This window comes from Theobroma cacao, chromosome 2 (assembly GCF_000208745.1).
Source record: "Theobroma cacao cultivar B97-61/B2 chromosome 2, Criollo_cocoa_genome_V2, whole genome shotgun sequence".
Taxonomy (NCBI): Eukaryota; Viridiplantae; Streptophyta; class Magnoliopsida; order Malvales; family Malvaceae; genus Theobroma; species Theobroma cacao.
The window spans coordinates 41,113,909-41,133,140 of NC_030851.1; the positions used below are offsets into that span (position 1 = coordinate 41,113,909).

The 19,232-nt window shown below is 36.3% G+C and overlaps 4 protein-coding genes and 1 long non-coding RNA gene across 7 annotated transcripts; 2 read left to right on the forward strand and 3 right to left on the reverse strand.

Moving 5' to 3' along the window:
• Positions 847–3,800, forward strand: LOC108660558 (cadmium-induced protein AS8). Of its 3 annotated transcripts, none has more exons than XR_001926301.1 (5): positions 847–973; positions 1,137–1,383; positions 1,507–1,728; positions 3,037–3,254; positions 3,564–3,800. XR_001926301.1 is itself a non-coding variant. In XM_018114489.1 (4 exons), the coding sequence occupies exons 1-4, from the start codon at positions 971–973 to the stop codon at positions 3,575–3,577; spliced, it is 486 nt and encodes a 161-aa protein (XP_017969978.1). In that variant the 5' UTR covers positions 872–970; the 3' UTR covers positions 3,578–3,800. The 3 variants fall into 3 exon arrangements, 1 of the variants encoding a protein (XP_017969978.1); XR_001926302.1 differs by having other exon boundaries at positions 872–973; positions 3,048–3,254; XM_018114489.1 differs by lacking the exon at positions 3,037–3,254 and having other exon boundaries at positions 872–973.
• On the reverse strand, positions 5,322–8,513 carry LOC18610580 (transcription factor GAMYB). The gene is made up of 3 exons (XM_007046312.2): positions 7,631–8,513; positions 6,108–7,008; positions 5,322–5,771 (listed from the first exon to the last, which is right to left on the reverse strand). The coding sequence occupies exons 1-3, from the start codon at positions 7,928–7,930 to the stop codon at positions 5,512–5,514; spliced, it is 1,461 nt and encodes a 486-aa protein (XP_007046374.2). The 5' UTR covers positions 7,931–8,513; the 3' UTR covers positions 5,322–5,511.
• LOC18610581 (probable membrane metalloprotease ARASP2, chloroplastic) lies at positions 9,329–11,271 on the reverse strand. The gene has a single exon (XM_007046313.2). It carries the CDS (start codon positions 11,110–11,112, stop codon positions 9,763–9,765), a length of 1,350 nt encoding a protein of 449 aa, XP_007046375.1. The 5' UTR covers positions 11,113–11,271; the 3' UTR covers positions 9,329–9,762.
• Positions 11,548–16,452, forward strand: LOC18610582 (arogenate dehydratase/prephenate dehydratase 1, chloroplastic). Its single transcript, XM_018116100.1, has 12 exons — positions 11,548–11,653; positions 11,931–12,026; positions 12,460–12,527; positions 12,632–12,724; positions 13,012–13,212; positions 13,482–13,562; positions 13,699–13,794; positions 14,123–14,200; positions 14,289–14,378; positions 14,458–14,525; positions 15,122–15,203; positions 15,892–16,452. Exons 1-12 carry the CDS (start codon positions 11,548–11,550, stop codon positions 15,946–15,948), a joined length of 1,116 nt encoding a protein of 371 aa, XP_017971589.1. The 3' UTR covers positions 15,949–16,452.
• Positions 16,718–18,220, reverse strand: LOC18610583. The gene is made up of 2 exons (XR_001926763.1): positions 17,947–18,220; positions 16,718–17,291 (listed from the first exon to the last, which is right to left on the reverse strand). It is a non-coding gene; the product is annotated as an uncharacterized LOC18610583 (long non-coding RNA).

Genomic DNA, 19,232 nt, shown 5'->3' on the forward strand with positions numbered 1-19,232 from the left:
GGAAAGGAAGGAGATTGTTTTTAATTCCTTTCACCATTTCACTGCATGCCCTTATTGCCTATTCCACAAGGGATTAATTAGTGTTAATCTATCTACATACTATCGACTATAGCTAGAGATGGAGATTTTAAACTCTACAAATAAAGTTAATATGGTTTTTCATGTTCATTTTTCTAATCTCTTTTACAAAGTTTAAAAACTCAAAAGCATTGATGTATAAGATATATAATATATTTTTTACGATTAGCAATTTTAATATATATAAGTAGGTAAATAATAAGAGATTAAGTAAATAAATAATAATTAAAATTGATACATATATAGATGAATAATTTCTCAAATTAGTTTGATTCATGACTCCTTTTTTTTTTTTTTGTTTTCTAACTTACAATACAAAGGTTAGGTATTGGGATATGATTTGTTTCTTATATGTTAAGAAAATAATGAATAAAATTGTTTTGACAAAGATTATGTTAAAAAAAAGACACATGTAAATCATGTAAAAATGAATTAAAGAAGATATTTATAAAAAAGTAATTAGTATGAATCTGAAAAATAATTAAAATTTAAATTTTTAAATAAAAGATTTGCACAATTATTATTGTGTATATATTTAAGTATACATGTTATTGTGTACAATTATTTACAAAGTGGAGTCCTTTATATTATTATTATTGGTAGTAATATAAATAATAGAGAACACTTTCGGACTAACGAAAAAACTTAAATTATAAAAAATTTATGTGACTTACTCGAACTCTTTTATCCTTAAAAAAGAAAAAGAAATAATAATAAAGAGTGCTTGAGTGCGAACCTCACATTACATGAGGCCAAATATGTGGATCCTCTTAGCCGAGCCGGACTCAGAGCAAAGTGTGAGTGTATTGAAAGTAGAATCAAGTCAAGTCCCAATGACAACAAGGCAAAAGCAAGGAAGAGTGAGAGCTTGGAGCCGCAGAATTTGCGATTGATGGTATTGGCTCTTACTAGGATTTACACTCTGCTTCTTCTTCTTCTTTTAATTGTGGCCTTCCATTCGTAGCTGCTGACAAAAGTTTATACAGTACTGCTGCTATTTCCTGTTTTATTTGTTGGGCACCACTGTTGAAACGATTTTCGGTTTGCTAATTGGTCAGGGCCCGATGATTATAAAAGGACTCTTCAGAAGATATGAAAGATGGAACCCAGTGCATCCGACGTGCGGTGCCTTTTGGGGTATGGGAATAGGCATTGGATGTGGTGTCGGATGGGGTCCTGGGTTTGGCCCTGAGGTCATCGGTTATGTCGGAGCTGGCTGCGGGATTGGATTTAGTGTGGGCATAACGCTTGCTGGTATTGGCATTGGTCTTCCTGCAAATTTCCTCTTTCAAGTTCCTTACAGCGGTATACTCTCTTCTCTTACTATCTAACTGACTCTGTCCTTTCTGTTTGCCTATAAAGACTATAGCAATCTTAATTTGTGTTGGTGTACTTCTCTTCCAAATTGACATGTTGCTTCTGTTCCAGCTTTTCTAGCAACCACAACTGGGGCACTGGATCTTGCCCGATCCAGCGGTCTTTCCTCTTCCAAAATTACACCTGGTCTTGGCTGGAAGACTTTTGCACCTCACGTCTCTGTCCTTCAAAGAGAAGCCACTGGAAGATTGTCAAGCATGTTGCGTCCCCACACTAGTTCTATTTGGGCTGGTTTTGAAAGATTTTACGGTCGGTTTTTCCACCCTCGCAAAGGTATCCTCAAAAGTTCCAACTTTGTAGAAAGTATGACCAAATTGCTGTAGATTATTATTAAAAGGGATAACAATTTGTGGCATGATCCTTCTCTCCAATTCTTTATATTGTTTGTTATAGCAATTTCTGCTGTTGTATATACTACTTCATTTCTCTGTTATACCATGTTTGCAAAGCTACTCTCTTTGACTTGATGCCACACAGTTTTAGACCGTCTCCCTTATTTATCTCATTCCCCTTGGTTTAAGTGTGAGTTTTTAACATGAAACTCATTTTAGTTTGCCACTTGATGCCAGCTAATTTTATTTTGTGCATGTCTACCGCCCAGAGTTACTATTCTGAATTTGGTATTCACTACACTAAACTGGAAATTCCTGTTTTAGGGGTGTTTTTGAAAATCATTACTAAATTGATGTAATTATCATGACATATCTAGGAACAGATCAATGCAAAGTTCTGCTGTTGTATACCTTTTGAGTCACATCTCTCTGTCTCATTCCATGACTAATGCTATTGATTTGGTTGGTCCTAGGCACTCTGCTTTGTTTTAGCAATTCAATGGCATTTTAGAGTTGCTGATTGAAGATGCTCTCTTAACTCACTAATTCTGCTCTAAAAGTTTAAACTCAAGCATGTCAAGCAACATAATAGCTATTGGATCAGGTTTAATAGTTCTGAGATGCTTACTAGGAAAACGAGCAAAGAAAGGTAATATTTCTTTGGACATATGGTTTAACTTCTCTGTTGCATGTAGGTTGAATCTCTTTACTAGGGCTAGACAGGTTTTTTATAGTACGCCAGAAATCTGAAACATTTCTTGAAAATTTTAGATTAAGGAGTCTTTGGGGTTGTAATTGAGCAAATACTAGTCATTTGTGGCTCCGTGACTGGGATAATTTCAATCTATGAATCAACACAGAGAGAGAGAACAAAGCCTAAGCCTTTGTTCCTCAATGACCGAGATAATTTCAAGTTATGAATCAAATCCTACTGAAGCCAGAACAATAAGTAGTTACTTTGATTTTTTGACCATTCCTTATGTTGTAAGGGCTTTCCCCTATGATTTTGGACACCGATGTGAGTGTCATGCTTTGACATGTTTTGATTTGGACATAATGTGAGAGGGAGAATGAGCAAGTGAGCAAACTAAGCATTTGTGCCTCAATGATTGGTATAATTTCAAATTATGTATCAAATCTATTATCACCATCAGAGAAGTATTTATGGTGATTATTACCATATCTTGTTTTGCATATAGAATGTAAAAGTATATCATTTAAGATTCTTTTACATATTTTTTATCTTAAGTACCTTCACAGGCACAGGTAACAAATAATATCATCAGAAAACTCATGATGAAGAGTGACTAGTTCCAATAGAATGCATCGTCAGTAGATAGTGCAGTTGGAGCATGTATGAAGGGCCATTCTACTTCAAATGGAGAACCTTCAGGGCAATTCATACACACACTGCTTTCTCATAGGAAATCAACAGACCCATGAGCTATGCACAAAGGCAATATATAGGTGGTGGCAGTTAACTGACTTTTATGTTTCTTATACTTAGTGAATCTTACTGTGACATTACATTTTAGAGTAGCAGATAGTTAGTATCTTAAGTGCTGATTTTATGGAGTAAACACGGCTTACAGAAACTTGACCTTTGGATCTTTTTGCTCTCATCTTGCTGTCTAATGTATTGTTTGTTTACATGGACGAATATATCCATTCAATTGTCACAGTTGAATTTCTCTTATTGCTTTTCTAATATGCATATTTATATGTATGATTGATGATGATGGAACTAATTACTGATGCATTCTCACTTTCTTGCAGGTTTAAAAGATTAACTGCTATATAACCAATTGCAAATATGACTAAACGGTACCATGGCACAGTGCATTTTCCCCGTGGGATAGCATCTGCTACATGAAGGAAGACCAAGTTTGTAATGTACTAGCAATTGTTGCCGGAGATAAATGACGTTGGCTAAAGATTTTTTGTTATCTTTTTGGCTTTATATTAATGTGTTTTATCCCCTAGCAATCCCTTAATCATGTTTGCAATTCTTTACCTTTGGCAAGTTCGGGCTTTTTTATCTTTATTTCTGTAAGTTATTAGTATTTTCACACACTCGTATTCATCTTCGATTAGAAAGCCTTAAATGACAATTGAGATCATAAGAAAGGAAAGAAAAAAAAAAAAAAAAGAAGAGGAGATACCCCACTAGTACATAACTTATTTACTTTATGAGATCATCACCAATAACAATAGTGGATTTATTCGACCAAATATTGTTAATATTTAGTTAAAACAAAAAACCTACAGCAAATGGTAGAAACAAATAAGAAATTCCTAACAAAGTCGACCAATCTTTCTTTAGTTATTTACAAATATGTTTTCCTTTTTTCTGTTGTAATTTTGGCAGCTACAGCTATCCATGTGATCACGATTAACAAGCAAAACTAATCTTCGGAGAAAAATGCATCGCATTGGGTAGAAAACTTGTGTGAAACTGGAGGGTAGAGTATTGATAGAAGTCTAGAAAATAAAACAAACTAGAATGTAGAAGCATATGATATGATCGATTTGAGCACAAAAGAAGGAATTAAATGATGAGGCTTGGGATGCGTGGGTGGTACTGGTGTGGGAAAATGTCTGCTATGGGTGCATGAAATACATGGACACATGTCATTGATGCTCGATGCATGCTTCTTCACTCATGCAAACCCTATGGATCCCAATCCCATCCTGGTTAAATAAATAATACACCTTTCCTTGAATTAAGAAACATCTCAACAAGGACCACCCTTTCATGATTTAGTTTGTTTATCTGATGATATATATCTGCCAATAAACGGATCATATTTGATTTATTTATATATATATATATATATTCTTAAGTTACAGTTGCTTATCAAGTATATTATAGTATTGGAATTGGAGTAGCAAAACAAGAGAAACATGTTTCCATTCACCCATCATCCAAGCAGGTCCGCTGCTGTTGGTGCAGGTGCGATACGAATCATTTTTATATTGCAAGTATTATGAGCTACATCAGAGGGAATTGGGCGATGATAAGGGAAAGATGGTATGCGTGAATCCTGTTTTTTCTCTCTGAAAATAGAGACGTACGTTTCAATACCCAAAATTTGATGATAAGGGAATTTGATCAGCTTTCCACATCCGCCATACCATCATTTCTTCTCTCTTTATTTAATCGCTTTAGTGAAGGAGACGACAATTCAATACATACATATCAAAGTTGCCTCCACGATTAGCAATTCTCGTTGCATGCTATACACTGCGTTAATTTAAGACTAAAGCAATGCATGGGCTACATGTCCAAGAATTTTACGTAAAAATTAATCACCAAAACATTCTGGAATATCTATCAATAAGCATTTCATATTCTAGTCTAATATATAATTCATACAGCCCGTACAATGAAACAAGTATATATATCATATATATATATATATATATATATATATATATATATATATATACAACATTAGATGGCATGAACCAAGGATTACGTTTTTTAAGGGCTAAACCTGACAGTACACCACCTGCATAAGCCACACCCGAAAATATAGGAAGTAGGAATTCAACCACAAAAAAAGACTGATTAAGATCATATTGTCAGCAACTAGCTAGCATGGCCTAACTACATCAATCAACATTCAACACCGGTGCTAATTAATTAACTTTCTAGTCCTTTTAAGTATAACTGATAGTCCCATATATATTTCCTTGCTAATTAGTAATCCAATGGATTAATTTAGCAAATGCCAGGCATATTTTTCCAACTGCAAGAACCCAAGGACCAATCAAGGTCAGCCGTTGTAGCTGCGGCTGGTGAAACGTTTTGCTGAGCGTCCAGCGCCATATTACCAGACGGTGACCCGTTATTAGATATACGAGTGCTCTTGGTGTACCACTCCGGCAGTGGCGTCGATGAGGGGAAATTGTTGAGTAAGCTGTGCAAGTCATCGTCCATGGCATTCATCTCTTCTATGCTTTCATCTCCTGATTTCAGCCCTGCCGTCCATGTGAATGGTATTTGAGAAAATTGAATGAATTATCTCGTGATCATATAGAAATATACCATCTATCTACCTATATATATAGATCACTTGCACAAATTAAATGATCAATGCCTTTATACATTTCACTTCAAATGCAACTTTAAGTATAGTATCTTTTAGAATCATTTGATTCATGAATAAATCAATTAATTCGCAAACAAAAAATTATAAATCAGAGCAGTAAATTATTATTATTATAGCATATGGTATAGACATGACAAAAATATTTAAACAAATAATATTCACCTATAATCTTAGATGTAGCCAAAACCAAAGAATGATGACTTACCTATTGACGATGGACAGGAGCTAAAGTCATCGCGGTGGGTTTCAACAACGCACTCATTGGCGTCAACTTCCTCTTCCTCGTTCTCCACATTAGCTGCATCCATAACGCCTTTCTCTTTATCAATCACTTGTGGAAATTCTTCACCATTTTTTTGTCTCTCATTGCGAGACAAAGATCGAGACTCCACCAAAAGAGCATCCAACAAGCCACTACTGCCCTTGAGTCCACAGTAATTGATTGTGTTGCCAGACGGTGCAACCAGACAAACACCACCACTGCTTGTGTAAGAAGAAGCAGGAGTTGTTGGTCGTGGTGGTGTTTGGGATGAACCAAGGTCTGCTTTCAATCCTGGAACAAAGTCGATTGGCTCAGTTTGAGCTCCCATTAGCAATGAACTGAAGCTTAAAGTGTTGTCAAGACTTCCGGAATCGATGAACTGGAATGATGGTGCTGACAATTGGGCAGTTATGTTTTCGTTATACAAATCTGAGGATGAGGGTAGAAATGGAGAATTCGGGGATAGAGGAAGAGCAAAATCAATGTTATTGCCAGTGTTATGATACAGCTTGAACTGGTGGCTGAGGTTGGAGTAACATGAAGAGATGGCTTGATTCTGTCCAGCTGATGAGAGATTCATGGAATCTAAGAAGGAGAAAGATGAAATATAATCGTGCTTTCTACCCTGAGAAGAGGAAAGGAAAGATGATAGTGAAGAAGAGTTAGGTCGCTTTCGTCCATGATATTGTTGAATTTGCTGTTCTTGTTCTTGCTGCTGTTGGAGAAGAATCCCAGCGACATCATCTCCTACTTCTTGAGGGTAAATAGGCAGCCCTGCTCTTTGGCGTCTCTTCATTCTCGTATTCCAGTAATTCTTGATCTCATTGTCAGTTCTACCGGGCAACTTTGGGAAACCAAAAGATGAATTAGAAAAAGGGGGGTAGGGAGAGAATGAGGAAAAGCACAACAAAGGAATTCAAAGGCTAGAGGTGGGCCTAAAGAACTATTAGCAGAAAAGGAAAATCTGATGATGTGTATGAATGAATGATCTCGAAATCTGGTAACTCCATATTAAAGGTAACAACCAACATAGAGAAAGAAAAAACAGAAAAGGAAAATCTGATGATGTTTATGAATGAACTATTAACAGAGAAGGAAAACCCTCCCAATTTTTTGTAGGGGATGATCGAGTTGTACATACTATGAAAGATGAATGCTGGGATGAGTCTTTTGCAGAACGCTGGTGACTTATCTGAGCATATGGCTTTTTCATCGTTTAATCAAAAGAAAAGAAAGGAAAATCTGATGATGTGTATGAATGAATGAATGAATGATCTCAAAATCTTGTAACTCCATATTAAAGGTAACAATCAACATCAAATGATACTATAAAGAATTTAAAGGATGGAGGGGAGAAATAAAAGAGATGCAAAAACAATGGAAAACATATACTAGTATATATAGAAAAGTGCATGCAAATATATATTTATATATACACACAGACATATATGCAATGATATAAATACCTGGGCGGCCATACGAGCCCATTTGTTGCCAAGTTTAGCGTGAAGTTCGATGATGATCCTCTCTTCTTCAGGAGAAAAGGAACCTTTCTTGAGATTAGGCCTCAAATGATTAGCCCACCTCAACCTGCAACTCTTCCCACACCTCATCAACCCGGAATTCTTCTGCACAGCATTCCAATTCCCTTCTCCGTGCTTCTTCACGTACTCCATCAAGATTGCATCCTCCGCAGCCGTCCATGGGCCCTTTTTGAGGCCATGGCTGATCATCCTATCAGACCCCACACCGCTGTTGCTCTTCATGGGGATTGGTAAAACAAGTATCAAGCTATCGGCCACCACCAAGCCAATAAGCTAATAAAAATCCTATGCTTATATTAGTTACTGCCTATTTCTGTTGGCTTGGTTTGGTTTGGAAGTTTAAAGCTTTTAAACTTTAAAATAGAAGAGGAAATGTTGATTAGGAGGGATGGAGTCTGCAGTTGTTTTACGTAATAAGTGTATGTTGTTTTGAGATTTGATCCAGCGTTTTCTTTAAGAAATTGAAGCATAGAGTAGGGGAAGAGCTTTGTTTGTATGTTTGAGAGTTCTCTCCTCTCTCAAGGCGAGAGAAATGCATGAAAGAGAGGAGAGAGGGGGGGACGGTGGGGGGAAGAAAGCTCTTGTCTTTGTCTGTTGTTGTATGTAGTAACACTTTGTTTCTTACTAGTTTTGTGTTTTTAATACATTGTAGTGTTGGGAGAAACTAAGAAAAAAGAAAGTGTAGATTTAGAGAGAGAAAGAGAGAGATGTAGAGAGAGAGAGAGAGAGGTGTGGGGGCCAGAAAAGAAGAGTTTATGAGAGCCTACACCCCACACCCAGAGGGACAGAAAGCAAAGGGCTTTGGCTTTGGGTTTGGCACACAACAGAAAACACAACTTCAATTGGTGTGAGCTTTGATTTCGCTCCGCTTTGCATGCTTCGTCCTACGTCCTTGGACGCGTTTTCTATTTCTATCACAATTCTGCTTATTACTAATTAGTTTGCTTTTCTTGTTTTCTTTTGTATTTTATATATATATATATATATTCAACACTGATTTCAAAAGCCATTTACCAAACTCTGCTCTAAGCCATCAAATTCTCCTGTTATTCAACATTAAATGACTGATCTTTTGGGATAAATCCTTAATTCCCCCTCCATTGTCCAATATATAATTTAATGACTTTCCATTTTCTCTATTATTCACTTTGACCAAATTAAGTTTCATCTTAATCTTTTATTTATTCACTTTGACCATACAATTCCAGAGTCTTTTTATGGAATGGAGAAAGAAGAGATAACCTGCAGTAATTTTCCTTCTCTAATCTCTACCAGAGTCCACGGAAAATCATAAAACAGGAAAAGAAATTCATTTCATCATTACCACAAAAAGCGCATCAACAGCGATTCATCTAAATAGATGCCCTCCTCTTTTTCATTATTACCACCACTGAACTTGCCTTCAACAGTAGGTATCAATTCTCCCAGTAGAAGCAGAGTGCTTCCTGGACCTGGCTTCCAATCCTAAGGATCAATCTTTTATGCTTGCCCCAGGAAAGAAACAAAGGTGGATAGTTGATAGTTATAACTAGGAAATCAAAAAGTGGGTGCAAACTAGCCTAAAACAGACTAGTCAAAGAGCTCCCTCATTCCATATGCTGGCATCACATAAAAAGGAAGTTGGTGAAACATGAGCATATCTTCCTCCTTTAACTCAAATGAGCAGCAGTCAATAGCACACACAATATGTCAACTAAGACCAAATGCCTACTCATAACATGCAATTATAATAGAATGTCATTGTGATATTATGCATTGAAAACAAGGTATTCAAATCCACTACCCATTTTCTATCACTATCTTCAAAGAATTGGTAGTTTACAACAGTACGAGGAACACAGAAATCTGGATGGAACAGAACCAGACCAACAAGTTACAAGCACCTGCAATCTAGCATCTTTTTTTGAACCAAGTAATCAGGCAAGCGTCTCATAAACCAAATTCATCTCCTTTACAAGACATCATAGGCATGCATCAGATTCATCTGATTCCATCTTTATAAGAAAGTTTTTTAATTCCACATCGCATCCAAACTTCAAAGGCATTGAGAATTTTCATAACATATCTTTAATGAACTCAAGGTTAAGTGTGTCTCTGACAATAAGAAACAACCCAAGGAGTATAACAAACATGATCCCAGATGACATAATCAGCTGCTCCAGTTCTAGAGGAAGCTTCCTTCCACCTCTAGCTGCTTCTAAAAGTATCAGAGCCAATGAACCCCCATCCAGAGCAGGTAAAGGGAGAAGGTTTATCACCGCAAGATTAAGATTTAGGAGAGCTGCAAACTCATAAAGCCCATCCACAGTTGACCTTGCAACTTCTGCCCCAACAGCAATAATAGCTACAGGACCTGAAACTTTGCTAGCTGATTGTGAGAAATTCATAAAAGTCTGCCTCAAGCTATCCACAACATTATATGAGAGACCCCAGAACTCTTTTCCCGCATAATTGAAGGCCTCAAAGATATCATTTGGTCTCACTTTAGTTATCTTTACATTTGGTGATAACTGAACTCCAATTTTTCCTGTTCCATCAAGATTCTCATCTGGAGTGACCCCTATTTCAAAATCCTGCTTTCCCCTCTCAACCTTTAGGAACACGTTTCTTTTGGGATTTTGCTTTATAATCTCCACAACTTGAGAAACTACACCAGGCCCAGTTTTTGGCAATTCAATACCATTAATGGCAAGGATAACATCACCGGGAAGAAGACCATCCCGGGAAGCAGCTGAAAAGGCTCTAACTTCAGGAACGAGCACCCCGGAGAATGCCTCCTGCACTGGTAACCCGACTGACAAGACTTGAGTAAATATTATTGCGTAGGCAAACATAATATTGGCGACAACACCAGCTGAAATGACAATAACCCTGTCTAATATGGGTCTGTTCTTAAGCAAATTCTCATCGTCATCAGGAATATCACTATTGGGATCATTATCAGGGAACCCCACAAATCCACCTAATGGAAAAGCTCGAATAGAATATTCTACATTGTTGGCATTGAACTTTGCTAAAATTGGACCAAAACCAACAGCAAATTTACTTACATGGATTCCCTGGAGAGAAGCAGCAAGGAAGTGACCGCTCTCATGAACAACAATGATGGCAGTCAACAGAGCAGCTGCCTCCAACACAGATTCAACACTCCCAAGATCAAATCCAGGAAGAGCCCATGACCTGAAATCAACCCTTGTGGCAGGCGAATACAAAAACTTGGTCTTGCTTGAGGGGGAAGAAGAGTAAGAAACAGAAGGAGAAAGAGATTTAAAGAGGTGTGTTCTGGATCTTAAGGGGAACTCCAAGTAAGGTGGCTTCGAATTGGATAATCTGCCGAGGAAATAAGAGGAAGAAGAAGAAGAGAAAGGCGGACAAGTACAAGAAGAAGAGAAGTTAATGAGCATGGTTTGTTGGCCTCAAAGAAGAGTTGGGATTAAAGAGAAAAGTGAAGAAAATATCGTGTGGCGAAAGACAGAAGCAGAGTAGGATAACTCATAGTTGTTGGGTTCGGGGTCTGTGTGGGGGGAAATGCCCCGCTCAGTAAGCCGAAATGCCACCCTCTCGTTTTCGCAAGTGGTCTGATTGTTCCGTCTGGACTTGTTCATAGATTGAGTTTATTTAGTGAAAATAATCATTAAATGAAAAAAAAGTATCTCAACTGTCCTTCATAAAGTCTATGACCACCCGTTAATTATGATATAAACTCAATCATTAACACAAAAGTTTGTGACACCAACCATGCAAAACCAAAATACAGAAATAACTTAAAATAGTTTGTACTACTAGTATTAAATATTATATATATATATATATAAAAGAAATCCATATTGGTAATTTAAATGGAGCACGGTGAAGAGTTGACGAATTCCTTTGCCAACAAAGACAAGAAGAGCGTGTCATCCGGTCCGGCTTTCCATTCCCAACAACATTTGCAGAGTCATGAAAGTGAGTAACAACCGATACACATACCCACCTAGTCACCTACTAATGATCTTTCAATTGAATTTCTGGTGGCGAAACTCCTCGACCAACCAACCAAACCAACCCACAACGCGTCCGAACCAGTGCTTCTTGTTCTGATAAGATAACCTACTTAAAGTTCAAACAACTCAGAGATTGATGGCTTTGAAATGTGTTGCTTTGTTGGGGTGGAGTCAATATGAATTTCCCAGGTGGAATCAGTCCTCTAACCGGGCACCCGTTACCGTTGGATGGTTTTCAGGTCACAGGTCAGTAAGCTCCTCCGTTCAAGTTGGCAAAGCATCTGCTACTCATAACCAAGGAAGGAAATTCCACAAGGATTTGACTTCTCTCCCAAGTCGGTGTTTATCTTTCTCTTTCTTAATTGTTTTTGTTGAATTCTTCTCTGAGCTAATTGCTAGAATTCTTATTGCAATTTGTACAAGTTTCATTTTCTACTAAAACCAAACTTTAGTAGGTTCATCTGTTTTAAGGCTCTTTGATTGTTTTCGGGGAGTGGGATCTCGGTCAATTTAACTAGCCTTAAATGAATGTTTGTGCGCTGGTATATTACCTGCTTCTACGTTTAACTAGGAAATGAAATAGCTTTCCCTGTCTGTCTCTATCATAGTATCATTCGCCCCCAAGATCCAATTTGAGAGTTAAGGTTTGTCTAAATAATAATTTCTGTGAGTGTTACTTTGGTTTCTCCAATATTAGCTTGGTCAGATTCCCATCTACTGTCCAATTCCGTGCAATATCCTCTTTTGAATTTTTCCCACTTATTGCAGAGCCATTAACTGTTGCTGATTTATCAGCCACTCCTGATGATTCTTCAAAGGTGCGGATATCATTTAAGGTATGATGAGAATCACTTGCTTCTACTTCCCGGAAAAGGATAAATGGGAATTGCCACACAAAGAACCTTTTTTTTTTTTCACTTTGATTAAATTATTGGTGCAGGGGACACTAGGTTCTTACAATGAGGATGCTGCACTCAAAGCCTACCCTAAATGTAAAACAGTACCCTGTGATGAGTTTGAAGATGCATTTAAGGTTCGTTATCTGGTTGTTGTACTAGTATGTAAAGGAAAAGAGGATTCTTTACAGAAGCCTAATTCTGTCATGTCTTCATGTTTAAAAATCTAATTGTCACCATAACATGTAATCTCAGCTTTTACTTTAATTGCTCTGATTGTCTGCCATTGACTCAAATCCTCAATAATGAATTCTTTTAGCAACTGTTTGGTGTCCAAACACCTAAAAGAGAAAAATATTTCTGACATGCAAATCTATGCTTCTTTCTTTATTTTATTCTGATAAAGAGACATACATATGGGCAGGCAGTTGAATTATGGCTAGCTGAAAAGGCAGTTCTTCCAATTGAGAATTCTTCTGGCGGTAGCATCCATCGCAACTATGATTTACTCCTTCGTCATAGGCTTCATATTGTTGGTGAGGTGCAGCTGCCTGTCAATTTCTGTCTACTAGCTCTGCCAGGGGTCAGAATTGAGCAGTTGAAACGAGTGCTAAGTCATCCCCAGGTTAGTCTTTTCTCACCAAATCTCCTTTCATTTTGTTTCTCTATATTTTTTAGTTTCAATAGGCATACATAGGACTTGCCTCATTCGCATAGCACAGTCAATCAGTCTGCAGCTCAATCCTCCTTTTGTGCACAACAACTGATCTTTTATGATCACATTATTCTGGTGCTCAAAGAGTAGTATATGTTGGTAATAGAACACTGCCTCATTCAATATGTCCAACAAAAAGTTTAACTTTTAACTTATACAAGTTATGCTCTTACATGCAGGCACTTGCCCTGAGTGACATTTTCCTGAGTAAGTTGGGTGTAGCCAGGGAAAATGTTGATGATACAGCTAGTGCTGCTCAGGTATTTCTTTTAGAGTCCCTTTGATTTCTTAACTTGAATCTTGATACGCCAACATCTATCAGGTTGCTTGAGACAGAATGTCTCTTCTTCCTGGATTAACCTAACAGAGTATTAAATTTAAATCACTTTGCTTTAGTACGTAGCCTCAAATGGCCTGAGGGATGCTGCTGTTGTTGCAAGTATTAGAGCTGCACAAGTCTATGGACTTAATGTACTTGCTGAGAAAATTCAGGTATCTTTCTGGCTGATTTGATCATCTTACCTTTATTTGTTTACCTTGAAATTTTATGATTTTATTGTAATATTTAGGTAATGTAGAAAACAAACTATTCAACCTAAGAATGTGAAAGTGCAATATTTACAATCATTTCTTGAAGTTCGGGTGGAAGTTCATATCTTTTGGATAAGCAAGTTTTGGTGGAAGTTGACGTTCATTTGATGTTATTTGATATGTCTCAGCTTATGATTTTGTCAATTGTCCATTTGTGCTCAATTATACCGAGAATTACTGTGATTAATCTGAAATGCTACTTTCTTTGCTAAAATTTTGCGTTGTGCAGGATGACCCTGACAATATCACTCGGTTTCTGGTACTTGCTAGGGATCCAATAATTTCAAGGACTGATAAGCCCTTTAAGGTAAACTTTGTTCATCCTTTTAACTTATAATTATTTTATGTTCACTCAAGAGTTTTCCAGTTTCGAATATAATAGTTCCTCAATCCAGACAAGTATTGTATTTACTTTGGAAGAAGGGCCTGGGATATTGTTTAAAGCATTGGCAGTGTTTGCACTGAGAGACATAAATTTGACAAAGGTATCTTAAAGGTTGTTTGTCTAGTTTACTCTGTCAGAGAGCCTTTGTTTCTTACTCTTTCTTCTCTGCACAATTTTAGATTGAAAGTCGGCCCCAGAGAAAACGGCCATTAAGAGTAGTTGATGACTCCAACACTGGGGCAGCCAAGTGAGTATAATCTTTTAAGATTCAGTTCAACGACCCTTAAAAGTTTAAAACCTTTCTAGTGCTGGTGGATGTTCTGACAGGATAAGTAAAAGAACTATAAGTTGAACACAGAACAGGCATTTTCTTTTTTTCTTTCTTTCTTTTCCTTTTCTATTTTGGAAAACGTGGAAAAAACTTGTGTATGTGCATAATTCTCTATATCCCCCAACTATGCCATAGTAACAACTCCATATTTAGAGCTGAGTCATTTAAAATCACATAGTCTTACGATTATACCTTTATTCAAATTAAAATGATCACTAATAAGTAGAAGCAGCTTGTTGGGAGCCAGCCAATCATGTATATGAGGTTATAATGTTAACTAATTAACTTTTAAAGATGCCACCAACAGAACTGAACCAAGTTCATTTTGCATTCACGAGCAGAGTGATGCTTGGATCAAATGATCATTGAGCACCTTTGTCATTGTGTTGTAGAATTTTATCAGAAAAAATACCAGAGATACAGAAGAGACAGTTGCAATGAACATACAGTTGTGTAAATATGTGTACAACCTCATCTAGTTTGTTGTTTGACAGACCAGTTTACGGTTTCAGGTACTTTGATTATCTTTTCTATATTGATTTTGAAGCTTCTATGGCTGAGCCTCGTGCACAAAATGCTTTGGGGCATTTGCAGGTTTGGTTTCTCATTTTTAACCATGCATATTATGGCTTTTTTTGTGCCTGCTGACTTCTAAATTATCAAATTCTGCATACGATTCTAGTACAAACTTTTCCTTCCTTCTGTCAATTTGTCTATTATATTGTAATGTTTCTCCTACAGTATATGATTATTGCTTGAGAAAGTACTCCCTAATTCCTGCCATATCTCTTTTGGAGCTTACCGGGCTTCCTGATTAGATTCTTTTTTTTAGGGGTCAAGAATATTGCATCAAAGCTTGCTTTACATGTTTTAGGAAATTCTGAAGTTAGATGGTCTACGCATAAGTGAAAATGAAAATTGTTTGACTGATTATTTGTTATTGGTTTTTCTTTCGGTTTTATTTGATTGTTTATGGGTAAAAATTTTGTAGTTCATCATACATTTAATTGCTTCACGTCTTTATTCGTGAGTTTGGCGACAAATTATATAACTCATATTTCCTTGCAGAAGAATTATGAAATTGTTTACCTATCACTAACCTGCTCAAAGTCATGGTTTTGTCCTCTGTTGCTGTCTTGCTGGGGATGTCATGCAGTCATCTTTGAGCTTAGATAGTTGCTTTATGACATGTTTAACAATTGCTATATATCATTATCGTACGATATGGTAGTTCTTGGTCTTGGAGTCCTTTGGGGCATTACAATTTAATATTGCACTGCAGGAATTTGCAACATTTCTTAGAGTACTTGGTTGCTATCCCATGGACACGACTTTGTAGCTGTCTCGTATGCACTCTTTTCATATCCATGTCCTATTTGAGTTAGCGGTAAGAAGTTCTTGTAAACCTTTGGGCATTACCTCTCACAATATAGTGGATTAGAACTCAAGTTTACAGGTGGTGATAGGGGATGCATTTTGAAGAGAGGTCCCAAGGGGAACATATAAAATGCTTTGAAGTCAGATTCAAGGTAGGATTCGATACATCAATTGAAGATCATAGCACGAGATCTACAGGGAAATTATCCTAATCAGTTAGAAAGTTCAAACCAAGCTACATGGTGTAGCATACTCTGCAACAGGATGACACAGTTAATCCACATTTATAATAGGTACTTTTTTCTTTGTTAATTTTTTACCCGGATATTCCATAACGTGTAAAAACCCTCCAACTTAGATTGTACTAGAGATTTGGGGATCAATAGTTGTTATGCTAACACTAATTCAGCGTCATGTATTATTTTCGTTGTTATAGCCAGAGAAAACCGTCTGTTGAGCAATATCATATCATATGCAGTAAACAAAATGTTTGGTGACTGAAAAGAATTCATCAAAAGCCCTCTCATTCCGTCTAGAGGGAAATAGTGGCAACGGCTGATCAGTGTTTCTGGATAAATATATATATTTGAATTGTGGGACAATGATATTCACCACATTAAGTGTCGATCGATATATAGAACAAAAAAATTATGTCTTCCTTTTTCCTTAATTTATTCAACATAGAATTAATTGCATAAAGCATGGCCCAGAAGATGAAACAATCAAGAAAATTCTGAAGCTCAAGGGGGAACTCTTCATTGACGCAAAATCACAATACACGTAACATATTTAACTTTTTCATTTGGCAAAGGGGTATTTAATCTTTTGAATACTGAATAGAGATGCATAACCTAATACTCGAGTACCGAAACATAATTAATATATATTGTGTACTCAAGAAAACCAGAAAACAATGTTGGTGTTTACCCCGTATTACCATCCTCGATGACAAGTTCCAAAAGGAAATAGCCCCGGACCCGGCGGAGGGTATGGGCAAGCACTAGTGTTGATCATTTTACAGTCTGGGCTGGAATTAAAACTGAAGTCTTAAAGGGGAACTCCGATGAAAGAAGTAGAATCTGTGTCGTGTCGAGCGCTTTGCACGCTAGGATGGAATTGGAATCGGAAATCAGTAGGTGGGAGCTACGTACCATAGGTCCATTTGTATATGTGCCTGCCTTGATATTCTCCCTCTTAATTTGTCTAAGCCAAACTCCTTGGCTTTGGCATCAACCTTCCTCCCATCTCCGTTTCCTCTCATGCTTCTAGGGCATGAATTAATGACCTCATACGCGATGCATATACCTGAAAATGGAAGGTAGTAGCAAGAACATACATATTAAGTTCCAAGAAAGAAATGGTATGACCTTATAGGAAATACACAATAATATTGGTTCTCAAATACTTGATATAGATCTGACAAGTGTAGTGACTCCTTCCTTCTTTAATTGAGAATAATTACGTCTGCTACTCAGCAACTATATACATTATACAAGTTACGATGATAGCACCCTAATTTGTCTACAATTTGCTGAAAATTTATTAACAAACTAAGACCCCTGCTGTAAAGTACACACGTAATCTTATTATATAAGTTTTTTTTTTTTTGAATTAAGAAAGAGATTCGAATCCTATTTTTAAATTATATTTTAAACAAAAAATCATATACCAACTAATTAGTAAACAAATCAATAGATATACCAACTGTTTTGGATCTTCCTCATCAAAGTTTTCAATTTTCACCGATTAAACAAATATATATAAAAGATCCGATTGGGCTTCAATAAACTACTTTTCTGTTGGTTTTTTTTATTCCTTTCTGGTTTTTCTTTCTAAAACATAAAAGCTGGTCATTCGAACGAAAAATAATCGAAAAAGATGTATGAACACTAGAATTCACATTGATTTAACTTCTAGGCAAAATAAAAAAAAAAACCGAAAGAAGTACAACGATACGTACAATAGAAAGACCCTGAAAGTGCAGCTTGTGCTACTCGAAGCTTGAAAGCCAAAACTAAGGCAGGCACCAGAGAAACCTCGAATTCTTCCTAGCCAGAAACAACAGAGAAAAGGGAAAGAAAGAAAGAAAGACACAAACTCCCTACATTATTCTACGTTTCTTCTAGGAAACCTATGGGATGATACTATGAAGAGAACAAGGGGTGGGCGGCTCTAAGGATAGATATACACCAGCACAAAGACCAAGTACTAGTATAGTTTGGATTTTGAGGTTCATTGAACCTGGACAATTTGGTGAACAATCCTTTAAAGTTACGTGTTAATTTCTTTTTTAATATAAAAATGGATAGAAATTACAAAAAAAAAAGGCACGACAGAAATGGATGGTCAGCATGCCTTTTAAGCTCCGAGTACAACCTTCCTTTGCAAGCAGTTATTATGTTTAATAAGTTGTGGTTCACTTTGGTTTTCATCTTCTGCTTCTCTCAAACACTCGAATTAAAATGAACAATTAATTTTACAAAATTTTATATGCCTGGACCAGGAGATGAAAGATAAGAAATCAAATACGATAAACAATGAACAATACATGACGGAATTACGTACCATGCATGCATGCATTGAAATCTAACGTATATTTACTTTTTTATTTTTTATATACTTTTAATTTTTGAATGATAATAAATTAACTCCATCTTTTTATTATTCAACAAAAAAAGAAAAAGATTGTTTAGTTTATTATATACTATATAGAGATTTAGATGAAGGAAAATTATGACCATTTAATGTTGGATTGGACATATATATATATATTATATATATATGATTGAATGAAAGGAATATCGAGATACTCTGGATTGTGAACGACATTGCCTACATATAATTTTAGTCTAAGCCAGAGACTTGGTTCCCAATAAAAGTGAAAAGGAAAAATAAAATAACAACATTTAATTAAATTGTTTAGCTCTTATCTTGTTTTGGGATTTCTTTTCCACCTTTAACAACGTTAATAAACCCATTATATATTATTCGCACCTCAAGAATACTAACTCATACGACCTTAAAACTGACAAGATTGAATAATTTGAATAATTTTTGTTGTATAAATATTCTAATTCACAATCAAAATATATATATAGAGCAGTACATATTTATCTACATTTTTAAAAGAATCTTAAATATAAGAAAAGGCTATTACAAGATAAACTCTTAGGAGATAAAATAGTAATCAAATTGTTGAGGTTGTTGTAACAAGAGCAAGAGAGATTTGTGGAGAGATTAAATTTG

Coding starts and splice junctions, on each gene's coding strand:
- LOC108660558 (XM_018114489.1), top strand. Junction 1,384..1,506: donor CTTTCAAGTTCCTTACAGCG/GTATACTCTCTT, acceptor CTTCTGTTCCAG/CTTTTCTAGCAACCACAACT.
- LOC18610580 (XM_007046312.2), bottom strand. CDS start 7,930: ATGAAGAGCAACAGCGGTGTGGGGTCTGATAGGATGATCAGCCATGGC. Junction 7,009..7,630: donor GGGCTCGTATGGCCGCCCAG/GTATTTATATCA, acceptor GGTTTCCCAAAG/TTGCCCGGTAGAACTGACAA. Junction 5,772..6,107: donor CTCCTGTCCATCGTCAATAG/GTAAGTCATCAT, acceptor CATGGACGGCAG/GGCTGAAATCAGGAGATGAA.
- LOC18610581 (XM_007046313.2), bottom strand. CDS start 11,112: ATGCTCATTAACTTCTCTTCTTCTTGTACTTGTCCGCCTTTCTCTTCT.
- LOC18610582 (XM_018116100.1), top strand. CDS start 11,548: ATGGAGCACGGTGAAGAGTTGACGAATTCCTTTGCCAACAAAGACAAG. Junction 11,654..11,930: donor ACATTTGCAGAGTCATGAAA/GTGAGTAACAAC, acceptor GATGGTTTTCAG/GTCACAGGTCAGTAAGCTCC. Junction 12,725..13,011: donor AGTTTGAAGATGCATTTAAG/GTTCGTTATCTG, acceptor ACATATGGGCAG/GCAGTTGAATTATGGCTAGC.